This window comes from Peromyscus californicus, unplaced genomic scaffold (assembly GCF_007827085.1).
Source record: "Peromyscus californicus insignis strain IS unplaced genomic scaffold, ASM782708v3 Scaffold_18__1_contigs__length_77618521, whole genome shotgun sequence".
NCBI classification, from domain to species: Eukaryota; Metazoa; Chordata; class Mammalia; order Rodentia; family Cricetidae; genus Peromyscus; species Peromyscus californicus.
The window spans coordinates 75,437,749-75,451,453 of record NW_026294480.1 but is presented as its reverse complement, the minus strand read 5'-3'; the positions used below and the strand labels follow the sequence as shown (position 1 = coordinate 75,451,453).

General features: G+C 39.7%; 1 protein-coding gene across 12 annotated transcripts in view; it reads left to right on the top strand.

Moving 5' to 3' along the window:
- Nucleotides 1-13,705, top strand: part of Mctp1 (multiple C2 and transmembrane domain containing 1) — a 588,499-nt gene that overhangs the window by 312,154 nt on the left and 262,640 nt on the right. For all 12 annotated transcript variants that reach the window (XM_052743710.1, XM_052743711.1, XM_052743708.1 and 9 more), the window contains exon 3: nt 12,436-12,578. In XM_052743710.1, coding sequence (XP_052599670.1) covers nt 12,436-12,578 — 143 coding nt within the window. The remainder of the gene's footprint in view (nt 1-12,435; nt 12,579-13,705) is intronic.

Sequence of the window (13,705 nt, the reverse complement as noted above, 5' to 3'; positions counted from 1 at the left end):
TTGGTATTAACTCTTCTTTGAAGATCTGGTAGAATTCTGCGCTGAAATCATCTGGTCCTGGGCTTTTTTTGGTTGGGAGACTTTTAATGACTGTTTCTATTTCGTTAGGGGTTATTGGACTATTTAAATAGTTTATCTGGTCTTGATTTAACTTAGGTATGTGGTACCTATCCAGAAAGTTATCCATTTCTTTTAGGTTTTCCAGTTTTGTCGAATAGAGGTTTTTGAAGTATGACCTGATGATTCTCTGGATTTCCTCAATGTCTGTTGTTATGTCCCCCTTTTCATTTCTGATTTTGTTGATTTGGATGCTCTCTCTCTGTCTTTTGGTTAGTTTGGATAAGGGCTTGTCTATCTTGTTGATTTTCTCAAAGAACCAACTCTTTGTTTCATTAATTTTTTGTATTGTTCTCTTTGTTTCTATTTTATTGATTTCAGCTCTCACTTTGATAATTTCCTGGCGTCTATTTTTCCTGGGAGACTGTGCTTCTTCTTGTTCTAGAGCTTTCAGGTATGCTGTTAAGTCTCTAGTGTGAGATTTCTCCAACTTATTTATGTGGGCATTTAGTGCTATGAATTTCCCTCTTAGTACTGCTTTCATAGTGTCCCATAAATTTGGATATGTGGAGTCTTCATTTTCATTGATCTCTAGAAAGTCTTTAATTTCTTTCTTTATTTCTTCCTTAACCCATTGGTGATTCAGTTGGGTATTATTCAGTTTCCATGAGATTGCAGGTTTTCTGTAGTTTTTGTTGTTGTTGAAATCCAACTTTAGACCATGGTGGTCTGATAGAACACAGGAGGTTATTCCAATTCTTTTGTATCTGTTTAGATTTGTTTTGTGGCCAAGTATGTGGTCAATTTTAGAGAAGGTTCCATGGGGTGCTGAGAAGAAGGTATATTCTTTTTTGTTAGGATGGAATGTTCTGTAGATATCGATTAAGTCCATTTGAGTCATGACATCAGTTAAGTCCTTTATTTCTCTGTTAAGTTTCAATTTGGGAGATCTGTCCAGTGGTGAAAGTGGGGTGTTGAGGTCTCCCACTATTAATGTGTGGGGTTTTATATGTGATTTAAGCTTTAGTAATGTTTCTTTTACATATGTGGGTGCCCTTGTGTTTGGGGCATAAATATTCAGAATTGAGACTTCATCTTGGTGGATCTTTCCTGTGATGAGTATGTAATGCCCTTCTTGATCTCTTTTGATTGATTTTAGTTTGAAGTCTATTTTGCTGGATATCAGGATGGCTACACCCGCTTGTTTCTTAAGACCGTTTGATTGGAAAGTCTTTTCCCAGCCTTTTATTTTTAGGTAGTGTCTATCTTCGAATTTGAGATGTGTTTCTTGTATGCAGCAGAAAGATGGGTCCTGCTTTCGTATCCATTCTGTAAGCCTATGTCTTTTTATAGGTGAATTAAGTCCATTGATATTGAGGGAAATTAATGACCAGTGATTGTTCATTCCTGTTATTTTTTGGTGGTGATGTGTGGGTACTTCTATACGTTGGGGTTTACTGCTGTGGCTTTATCTGTTGCCTGTGTTTTCGAGGGTGTATCTGACTTCCTTAGGTTGGAATTTTCCTTCTAGTGCTTTCTGTAGGGCTGGGTTTGTGGATAAGTATTGTTTAAATCTGGCTTTGTCATGGAATGTCTTGTTCACTCCATCTATGGTGATTGAAAGTTTTACTGGGTATATTAGTCTAGGCTGACATCCATGGTCTCTTAGTGTCTGCATTACATCTGTCCAGGTTCTTCTGGCTTTCAAAGTCTCCATTGAGAAATCGGGTGTTATTCTGATGGGTTTGCCTTTATATGTCACTTGGCCTTTTTCCTTTGCTGCTCTTAATATTCTTTCTTTATTCTGTACGTTTAGTTGTTTAACTATTATGTGGCGAGGGGACTTTTTTGGGGGGTCTAGTCTGTTTGGTGTTCTATAAGCTTCTTGTATCTTCATAGGCATCTCCTTCTTTAAGTTGGGAAAGTTTTCTTCTATGATCTTGTTGAATATATTTTCTGTGCCCTTGAGTTGGTATTCTTCTCCTTCTTCGACCCCTATTATTCTTAGGTTTGGTCTTTTCATGGTGTCCCAAATTTCTTGGACATTTTGGTTCATGACTTTGTTGGCTTTAGTGTTTTCTTTGACTGATGAATGTATTTCTTCTACTGTATCTTCAACGCTAGAGATCCTCTCTTCCATCTCTTGCATTCTGTTGATTATACTTGCATCTGAAGTTCCCAATCGTTTTCTCAGATTTTCTATTTCCAGCATTCCCTCTGTTTGTGTCTTCTTCATTTTTTTATTTCCCTTTTCAGGTCTTGGACTGTTTCCTTCATTTGTTTCATTGATTTTTCTTGATTTTCTCTCAGTATTTTATTGTTTTCTTCCAGGACTTTATTGATTTCTTCTAGTTTGTTTGCCCTTTCCTCTAGTTGTTTACAGCATTCTTCACATTTTTTTGTCTTTTCCTCTACACAAGCCTCTAGCTTCTTCATGATGTCATTCATAAGGCTGTTTTCTTCTGCTTCTTCCAATTTCTGATGTTCAGGTCTAGGTGTTGGAGGAGGGCTAGGGCCTGGTGATGCTGTATTGCTATTCATTTTGTTGTATATGTTTCTGCCTTGACGTCTGCCCATCTCCTTGTGGTTCGTTACTGGCCTTATCCGCACACTTGGTTCAGCCAGACCAGTGTTCCAAAAGGGAAGTCCGGAGCAAGATGGGAGCTGGGGGCCGGCCTCTAAGTCTCAGGAAGAGGCTTGGGGCTCAGGCGGATGGGCGTGGGGGCAGGGCGTGGAGACTGCAGGGCCTGCCAGGGGTCTTGGAGAAGGGGATCCTTCCCGGTGGGGCTAGCAGGGAACCTGCCCGGTGGCCAGAACCTGGGGCCAAGTTGGGCAGGTCTTCCCTGGAGTGGCTGGTGCCCAGGGATGGGGTCTGGGGCAAGGAAGGGCACTCACCAGTTTTCCAAAAGGGAAGTCCGGAGCAAGATGGGAGCTGGGGGCCGGCCTCTAAGTCTCAGGAAGAGGCTTGGGGCTCAGGCGGATGGGCGTGGGGGCAGGGCGTGGAGACTGCAGGGTCTGCCAGGGGTCTTGGAGAAGGGGATCCTTCCCGGTGGGGCTAGCAGGGAACCTGCCCGGTGGCCAGAACCTGGGGCCAAGTTGGGCAGGTCTTCCCTGGAGTGGCTGGTGCCCAGGGATGGGGTCTGGGGCAAGGAAGGGTACTCACCAGTTTTCCTAAAGGGAAGTCCTTTTAGATTTTATTTTAAGCAATACATAAAAAACAAGATGTGCATATTAATAGGATGAATGTAAGTGTTTAATATGTAATCATGTTATATAATAATGAGGATATGCATATTGATTATAAACATTTATCATTTCTTTTTAAAATATTTTCAGATTTTTAAAAATTTCATGTATGTGAGTGTTTTGCCTACATGCATGTATTTGTAGCATATGTGTGCTGTGCCTGAGGTGGTCAGAAACGGCCTTGAATCCCCTGAAGCTAGAGTTAAGGGCAGTTGTGAACCACCATGTGGGTGCTAAGACCAAACCCAGATCTCAGCAAGAGCACTAAGTGCTCTTAACTGCTGAGTCATCTCTCTAGCCCAATTTTCATCATTTCTTATGGTGAAAATTTCAAAATCTTTTCTTCTAGCTTCAAGTAGATAGTACTATCTATATCATCTACATATAGTGGTGTCTGTACTCACCCACCTGTGACAGATAGTACTATCTATATCATCTATATATAGTGGTATCTATACTCACCCACCTGTGAATCAACCGACTAGAACTTCTTGCTCATGTGTAAGTCCACCTGAGTGCCCACTGATCAGTCTTTTCTCATATCCCACTCCACTACTATGCCTAATTTCTGGTAACCTCAACTTTAGAACTCTCAACTTCTGTATGATCAACGTTTTTTAGAGTCCACACAAGTAGCACACGCAGTGTTTGTCTTTCAGTGCCCAGCTTACTTCACTTAGCACAATGATCTTGAGTTCCATCTGTGTTTTCAGAATGATAGGATTTAACTAATGAGTAATAATGTGCTATGTTTATCTACCAGAGTTTCTTTATTTAGTCATCAACTGAAGACTCTGGTCATTTTAATTTTGGCTATTATTGTGAGGGAGCTGCAGTGAACATGGGAATGTAGATGTTTCTTCAACCTATAGATTTCTCTCATACACACACACACACACACACACACACACACACACACACATATATGCACACACACACAGAGCAGAGGGGTTGCTGGATCATTTGATAGTCCTATATTTAGTGTGTGTGTGTGTGTGTGTGTGTGTGTGTGTGTGTGTGTATGTTTGTGTATGTGTGTGTGTGTGTATGTGTGTGTATGTATGTGTATGTGTGTGTATGTGTGTGTGTGTATGTGTGTGTGTGTGTATGTGTGTGTGTGTGTGTGTGCAGGCTAGAGGACAACTCAGTTGTTGTTCCTCAAGTGCTGTCCCCATCTTTTTTTGAGGCAGGTTCTCTCATTGGCTTGGGACCAGTTGGACTACATGGCCAGTGCACTCCAGGGATTTGCTGATCTCTGTCTCTCCCGTACTGGGATTACAAACCACCACACATAGCTTTTTTAATGAAGTTTCTCAGGGTTTGGACTCAGAAATGATTGCAGAGCAGGCACTTCACTGATGGAGCTGTCACCTGAGCCCACATTTAATTCTTTGAGGCATCTCTACACTGTTCTCCACAATGGCTGTGCAAATTCCCACTAACAGCAGACAAGGGCTCCCTTACCCACATCCTCACAGCAGTTGTTTCCTTCTATCATTTTGAAGACCGCCATTCTTACCATGTCCAGGTAATTTTTATTTCCTCTGATAGTTATGGTGCTGAACACTTTTTCACATGGCACTTGGCCCTGTGTTTCTTGATCACATTTTGGTTTTTTTGGTTTTTTGTTTGATTGTTTGTTTTTCAAGACAAGGTTTTCTATGTAGCCCTGGAAATCCTTTAGACAAGGCTGGCCTCAAACTTAAAGATTCGACTGACTTTGTCTCCCAAGTGCTGGAATTAAAAGTGTGTGTCACCATCACCTGACTTCTTGATCACATTTCAGAGGAATGATATCAGGTTTCCCAAGACAGGCTTTCCTGGACTGCTAAGCCTACCAGAGACTGGGAGAAAATGTGTGTCTCAGGACAGCAAAAAGATTGAGCTGGTAAAGGTGCTTGTCTAACAAGCCTGGTGACAGAACCCAGAGCAAACTTGGAAGGAAAGAACCAAATCCACGGGATTATCTCCTGAGCTCCACACAGGCACTTCCTTCCATGCTCCCCACCACATGCAATAAAAGTAAAATAAAGTAAAATACATGTTAAAGGGGCAGATGAAGAATTGTGATCTTCCCAAAGTAAAGCTTTTTGATAAGGAAGTGAGAGATCCACAATAAAACAAATCTGGGATAAACTTTAGTCAAGTTGAAAAGAATGTCAAGGCCACAGTGGCTGCTGCATATGAACTGCACAGTAGTAACCAGAGTCTTCCCCATGGATAATGTGGTCAGAAGCACAGAATTCCATAACTCCCTCCTCTGAAAGTTGATGTCTCTCTGTCCTGATGGCCTTAACTAATCCTTATCTGATTACTTTCCAAAGCCCCCTCCCCTGGAGACATTCTGGGCTAGGTAGATGCTCAGTAGTTAAACCACTTGCTATGTGAAGACCCAAGTTATAGTCCCCAGAACGTACATTACCTCACACCTGTAATCCCAGTGGCCCCAAGGTAAAAGAGAAGATGGGACAGGAGAATCCTGGGGAGCTTGTGGGCCAGCTATCCTGGTATACACATCACCAAACAGGAAAAAAACTCTATCTCAAGTGGGGTAGCAGACACAGGCCAGCACCCAGAAGTTCTCTGACCTGCACACATGTCCCTTAGCACATGTAAACCCACATTCATTCATGTGAACACACACATACACATACCTCCATAAGCATCATATACACACCATACATACCCTCACACAAGTATATACATGTACATGTAAAATAAAGATCTTAAGGTTTTTACATTGTTAATGCCTCACAATGGAAATTAAATTGGCATTAGTTCTGTTGGGGAAAAACCATATTCAAGGTATCTTAATTGCATATACATGTGTAGACAAATTCTAAACAGTCTTAGTTAATAAGAAACACAGAGCCAAATACAAAGGTAATAGCCAAAGAGATCAGAGATCCATGACTACCTTATCTTACCACCTCACCACAGTCACTTCCCCAGAGAGAGTTTTTTCCTGCCTGACTTGTGTTTTTATTGCCTTTCTGTTCTGCCTTCTCCTTGGCTCTAAGCCCAGATGCATGACTTCTTTGTCACTTCCTGTCTATACAGACTTCCAGGTCTTTATGGTTGGTACTGGGGTTAAAGACTCGTGTAACCATGCTTGACTGTGTCCTTGACCACACAGAGACTCTGCCTGCCATGTGATCAGATTAAGGGCATGTACTTCTGCTTAATGGCTATTTGACTTCTGATCTCCAGCCAACTTTATTTATTAACATACAAATAAAATCACATTTCAGCACAAAATAAAATATCACCATATATATGTTTCTGAATTTTGGACATCTGAGTCTTCACATCAGAGACACAGTCCTCCTGGAGCAGAGTAAAATGTTCCACTATGCCAAGTCTGAGTCCTGTAGCTCAGAATCTCCAAGTTCACAGAATTGAGTCATACCATGATCCAAGTGGCTTGTTACTGAGCAACTGAAAGTGACTCTTACACATGGCACTGATGTGCACAGCCTGTTGTATTGGAGAGCTCATGTTGACTTGAGCTTTGGGGAGGCAGGAAAGTACATCAGAAGTTGTGATACACAGGTCTAAAATATCTGATTTTTCACTGATATTTCAATGATTCACTGACCATTTTCAGCTCAGTGAAAAGTTGTTTCTCATTTAGTTATTTGTGTGGTGTCTGATTGCTAGTGGGTTTTAAATATTTTAAATTTCATTTTATCTTGTGTGTATGAGAGTTATGCTTGCATGTATGTGCACTGCATGTATGCATGATACCTAGGGAAGCCAGAAGAGGACGTTGGATCTCCTGGAACTAGAATTACAGATGACTGTGAGCCACCATGTGGATGCTGGGAATTGAACCTGGATCTTCTGCAAGTCCAGTCAGTTCTCTTTAATGAAAAAGACATCTCTCCAGACTCTAGTTGTTTTGTTGTTTGTTTTTTAATTTATTCAATTGTTTGACTTTTAGGGGGCTTTCACCCTTGCAGTTTACCTCCTTACAAACTTAGCTATTTGTAGGCAGACATTTTTGTCCTGCCAGCTGCTCTCAAAATAACCACACACAGACTTAATATTAACTATAAATGCTTGGACAATAGTTTGGCTTGTTTTTAGCTAGCTCCTATAACTTAAATGAACTCACTTCTAGTAATCTATGTGCTGCCCTGAGGCTTGTTTGCCTCATGTACATACTTCCCATTCTGCTCGCTCTGTGTCTCACAGCACCTCTGACTCCACCTTTCTTCTCCCCAGCATTTTCTCTGCCCCCAAAATCTTGCCTAGCTATTGGCCAATCAGCTTTTTATTAAACCAATCTGAGTGGCAAGCTTTCACAGTGTACAAAAGGATTATTCCCCAGCATTTCCCCCTTTTCATCTAATTAAAAAAGGTTTTAACTTTAACATAGAAAAATTATATACCACAAAAGCAGTTATCAAGTAAGAATTATAGTTACAATATCCAGTTCATTTGTATTTTGCAAAATTAGAGAAAATACTTTATTATTTTTCTTATCTTTGTGTGTCTAAAGTTTTATATCTAACTTACCTTTTTATCATAACTAAGGAAAACATTAAGTCTAATTATTTAGTCTTTAACTCCATCAAAGACCCCAGAAGGGTGTAATGTTACCTAATGACAGAGACATTTGGATGCCTGGATAATCACCCTAAATTCTTTTGTAATATTGGGGCATCCAACTTTGGCCGACAGACCTGGTATATCTGACAGACATTTTTGAGAAGCAAGGAATTTTGAAAGACTGCCCTACCTTGTCTTGGCAAAGTTTGGCATTTGCTTTTTTTGCATCCTGTTGGTCCAGTTTGGACAATATACTATCAGCAATTGAGGCAAGGGCAGTTTCTTTGCCCAAATGACTAGCTTTTGCCATATAGGAAGCAAACTCAGTATGGAGGTTCTTCAATGTCTACCATCCTTTTTTGAAGTAAATTGGTGCTGTCAGGAGCAGATGTGTCTCACTCATGAAAAGCCTTAGGTTATTAAATATATTAAAGACCATATTCTGTAGGTCTTTGAAGTGTTTGAAGACCATCCATCTATCTAAATATATCTGTGTATGGCTTTGAAAATATACAGAACATGACTATAAGTTTGACTATTATAGATGACTATCAATTAATCTGTATTTCATTAATTATACATTACATTTTTAAATGAGTTGTATAAGCACAATACCCCAAACAAGAGTAGAAACATATATATAGTATAGCAAAAATAACTTCAAATTTGTGTCAATAAACCAAAATCCATACCAATGTAAAGTATTTTGAGATTAATAGTTGTAACCCATTTAGAGGTTTTTGGGGGTTTTTTTCTATCTGGATCTGTCTTTACTGCACGTCTGTAATCTTTCTTGTCTGCATGAGTAAAACTTGAACCCACCATGCAGCTTAGTTCATGGTGTGCTCATGGGACAAACTCTGACAGTGCTCATGCTGGTGGCTCAAGCCCACAGGCAGTGGTTGGGAAACACAGCTCTGTCTCATGAGAGACATGAAACTAGGAAGCCATGTTTGGTATGTTTTTGTGTGTTTAGAACCTTTTTTAAGTTTCTCAGGTCTTATATGGATATAGGTGCTGGACATTTGGGTGCCATTTGTAGGCAGAGTTTCTCTATGTCTCAGCAGCCACTCCAAATAACCATTCAGAGACTTATTATTAATTCAGAGACTTAATTATTAAATTAATTATTAAATAAATGTTCAGCTGATAGCGTAAGCTTGTTTTTAGTTAGCTCTTATAACTTAACCCATTTCCATTCATCTATGTGCTGCCCTGAGGCTCATTTACCTCATGTACATACTTCCCATTCTGCTCACTCTATGTCTCATGGCATCTCTGCCAACTCTGCCCTTCTTCTCCCCAGCACTCTCTCTGCCCTGAAAATCCTGCCTAGCTATAGGCCAATCAGCATTTTACTAAACCAATCTGAGTTGCAGATCTTCACAGTATACAAAAGGATTATTCCACAGCAGCTATTTTTTTGCTGGAGTCCTGTCTTTTTACTATTAATTTAAAAACATTCTTATGCATTCAACACATTAATCTCTTGCCTGTTTCAGGCATTGCAAGTATTTCCAGTGTAACATCTTTTGGTTAACTTTGCCATGCTATCCTCAGTCAGACAGATGAATTTAACTACATACAAATCTCTCACACACAACGATCTATATATCTGTCATCCACATACTGCTTTATTTCTCATTTTTAAGATTTTGCTTAAGCTCTGAAGCATGACTGAGAAAATGAGTACATGGGTTTCAATAGTTCTTCAAATATGTGCTGCAGCACCTCTACCACTCTGGGTCCTCAGTAGGTATTATGAGCTATCATATCGGTAATGACCATTTTAACTTTTAACATTTTGTTGCATTGGCTGCCCTAAAGAATTTATTTTAATATCATACCACATACTAGACCATATTCACATTCATATTTTTACTTTTATAGTATAACCAAACTATCAAAATGAGATGGAGTTTTACATTATATTCACTATATGTAGATTTGCAAAAACAAATTATTATATTTGGGGATCAAGTGCAGAATTTTTGAAAGGTTTTCAAGTATTTCAGGCTCCCATGAATTTGTTGTGGACCACAGAATTGTGTTGAACTCTTGATCTCATGCCTGTCCCTCTCAAGTGTTAGGATTATAGATGTGTACTGCTATACAAGCTTAGAGAGAGCCCCAAGTGATGAAATAACCACAAGACAAAGCAACACTTGCATGTTGCTTCAGGGAGTAAAGTATTGAGAATGGATAAGGAGGGAGGTTTAAGAGGCCAGCATTGTGGTAATAGTGCTTAACACTTAGGTGGTGTTTTATGCTTTATTTTTCCTTAATCCATACATTCTGTAGATATTAAGTGAAGCTACAATTTGGGCTAATCAGGAAGAATTAAGCCAAACCTTAACATAAGGGAGATGTAAGAAATTATTTCCTAATTATGGAGATTGTTGTACACTGGAAATTCTACTTGAGGATGTCACTGATTCTCTGGGAGTTTTAATAACTGCATGAACAATTGAGTCAAGATTGATCATATTGTCAGCCTCATGCCCAAATGAGAAATATCATAATGTATATGTAAGTATGTAAAGGCCTTTCTCTCCCATGGGCATAGTAGAAAAAAAACACAGATAATTAGACTCAAACAGCTAGTTGTGTATTATAAGCAATTCACTTGCCATTTCTGATTTTCTTTAACACTATATGAATATATATGATGTTATTTCTAATATATTAAATAGTGATATCACTAATTAATTGTATATATTACTAATTAACCTATTTATGGAGTTCGAACCCTCCTTATTAAACCACCTCTCAGTGATGACAAAGTGCTGAGGACAAAGTACTCAAAACGTGACAAAACCAGGTCATTCCCTAATTCTTCTCCCTCTCCCCTCAAATCCCCGAGACCTCCACCTCCATCGCTTCCTGGTATTCAAAGCTGTAAGTTCTTAGGGTGAGAATATATGGAGCTAAGGATGATAGGAGGCCAACATTGAGACTCACTTTTCCATAAGATTCTAGGTGAGTGTGAAATGTTGACCATGTCTGAGTCTTTCAAAACTAGTTTAATTGTTCAATATCATTGATCTTTTTTTTTATATCAGAGCAGATGAGACCAAGAGAAATGTCAGTTAAGCTCTGATTTATAGATAGACTTAGACTTACATATCCACCATTCAATTATGTTGATTTTTATTCATATTGGCATTTATACTTATTGCATAGTAATAGGCTTCATAAAGACATTTCATCAAGCATATCATGTACTCTAGGCATAGCCGTCTTTCATCCCTCTTCTTCCTCTATCCTCACCCTCCCACTGATACACTTTCTTTCCATAGAAGTCTCATTTCTGCTTTAATGTCATTTACAAATGACATTTATAAATGACTTTGTGCATCTGTATATAATCTGGGATCCACACATGAGAGAAAACATGATTTTTATTTTTCTGAATCTGGCTTGCTTCTTTTAATGTGATGATCTCTATTTGCTCCTATTGCCTGCAAACAGCATAACTTTACTCTTTTCAAGGTTAAATAATATTTCATTATGGATCTATAACTCATTATCTTTATGTATCCTTCTGTTTATGGTCACTGATTCCATGCATTGGCTACTGTGAATATTGCTGCAGTAACCACGGATAAGCAAGTGTCTCTGCGGTGTGCTTAGTCTTTTGACTGTGTTCTCAGGAATCCAGTCGCTGGGTACTATGGTAGTTCTATTTTTAGGATCTTGTTTATTGATTATTACTCATACTGAGCTTAGGGCTTAAACAAGCTCACTAAATGTCTGTATAGTTCTATAGTAAGGGCTACATCCCCACCCTCTATTTTTATTTATTTATTGTTTGTTTGTTTGTTTGTTTGTTTTTGTGGAACTTCCATACCCAGGAAGTAAACCAAGAGTTGACACCTGTGACTGCATGCTGTTAAAGTGCTCACATCAAAAGAACAATGAAGTGAATAAAGAGATGGCCTACAGAATGAGAGGAAAAATCTTTGCTAGCTCAATATCTAATGGGATTTATGTCCAGAATATATATAAAGAATTCAAAAACCAAATACTGCAAAGAAACAAACAAACAAACAAAAACCAACCCAATCAGTAAGGCGGGTTAATGAAATGGATGGAAAATTCTCAACAGTTCAACTGCAACTGGCCAGTAAACATGATAAAGTATATGATAAAAGTGTTCAGCATTCTTAGCCATTGCAGTTGGGGAAATAGAAATTAAAAACTACAGTGAGAGCTCCTGTGTTTCTGCAGCCGGAATGGCTATCACTAAGAAAACAAATAGCAACACATGCTGGAGAAGATGCGGGGGAAGGAGAGCCCTCAAACACTGCTGATAGAATGTAAGTTAGTTCCACCACGATGAAAGCAATTGTGCTTCTGAAAAGCCAGGATGTGTTTACAGGATTTTGCTCAGAAGATAAAGTAATGGCACCGATGATGATGATTTGATCTTACCTCAATCCTTAGAGAAGAAAACCTTATTTTCCTGTGTGATAGGTCTCAATTAACTTTTCCCCTTTCATTCTTTCTGATGTTCCAATGAGTCTCACTTCCATAGAAAGGCATGGCTAATGTGGATCATGTGTATCTTTTCAACAGGGACAAGTGATCCATATGTGAAGTTTAAAATTGGAAGAAAAGAAGTTTTCAGAAGTAAAATTATACACAAGAACCTGAATCCTGTGTGGGAGGAAAAGGCTTGCATCCTTGTCGACCATCTTAGAGAGCCTCTGTATATCAAGGTGAGCAGTTTCTTTGCTTTTCTGTTATGGAATCTGACTCAGAAATCTTTGTTTAATGGTTGTTTCTCGTGCCTCCAAAGGGGCTTTCACCGAAGACCACTGTTCACAGCTTTAACCCAACATAATAGGACACAAATGAGCTGGGATGATAAGCTGCTGGAGGCCCTTCCATGTGGAACCGTTCTGTCGGTGGAGGCACAGGAGTGCTATGAGAGCCACCTCTGCTTTGTGCTTTCAACTGACGCACTGCAGTTTGGGAGCACATGACAATATGTCTCCAAAGAACCCAGCGTGAAGGAAAGCTTCCACAGAAACCAGCATTTCATTTTGTTTTTTATCATGCCACTTAAGGTTTTCTTGTGGGAGATGCAGGCTGAGGGGACTGTGGCTTCCTCTTTTTCCTGCCATGGGATAGAGTCATCCATTAGTATAAATTTTTTCCAAACTTGGGAATCGTCTCACAAAAATGTCACTGTCCCTGCCATGTTCAAGGCTCCTTCCTGTTTAACCAGATATTATGAACGTATGCATATCAGTTTGCACAAAACAACAGGCAGCATTGTGCTGATGTTCAGTTAGTAAACAGATCCTCAGACTAGTGTGTAAGCTTAGTCTCCTCGCAGAGCTATGGTTCAAGGTAGCAGGACTCATTGCTCTGGCAGTTACTTCTGGAAATGTATATAGAAGATGCCACAGGTTTGCACTGATCAAAATCTAATGCTTCTGGCACCTGTTAGCCCAAATGGTACACCACCTTCTCTGCCTGCCAGCTCTGGCCTCACTGGCTGTGGTTGTATCTAAAGTCCTTGTTCTGAGAATCAGCAAGTTCCCTGTGGGGCGTTTACCCACCACCCCCACAATTCCCCAGAGTTTTCTTGAGTGCGAGCAGCAGGAAATATTAGATAGAAGGATTTATTGTGGAGAATCTTGCAGAGATAAACAGATAGAAAATAAAGGATAGCCTCGAGAGGGCCTGGAACCTTTTCCAACGGACCCCGACTGTCTCTGCCCCAGGGTTTTTATAGAGACGCCAAGGGGTGGAGCAAAAGACCTCCTCCCCCAGCACAGCCAAGTGCAGACCATCTCAGACACCTGCACTCAGGCCCGTGGTCCTAATCATCCTCTAT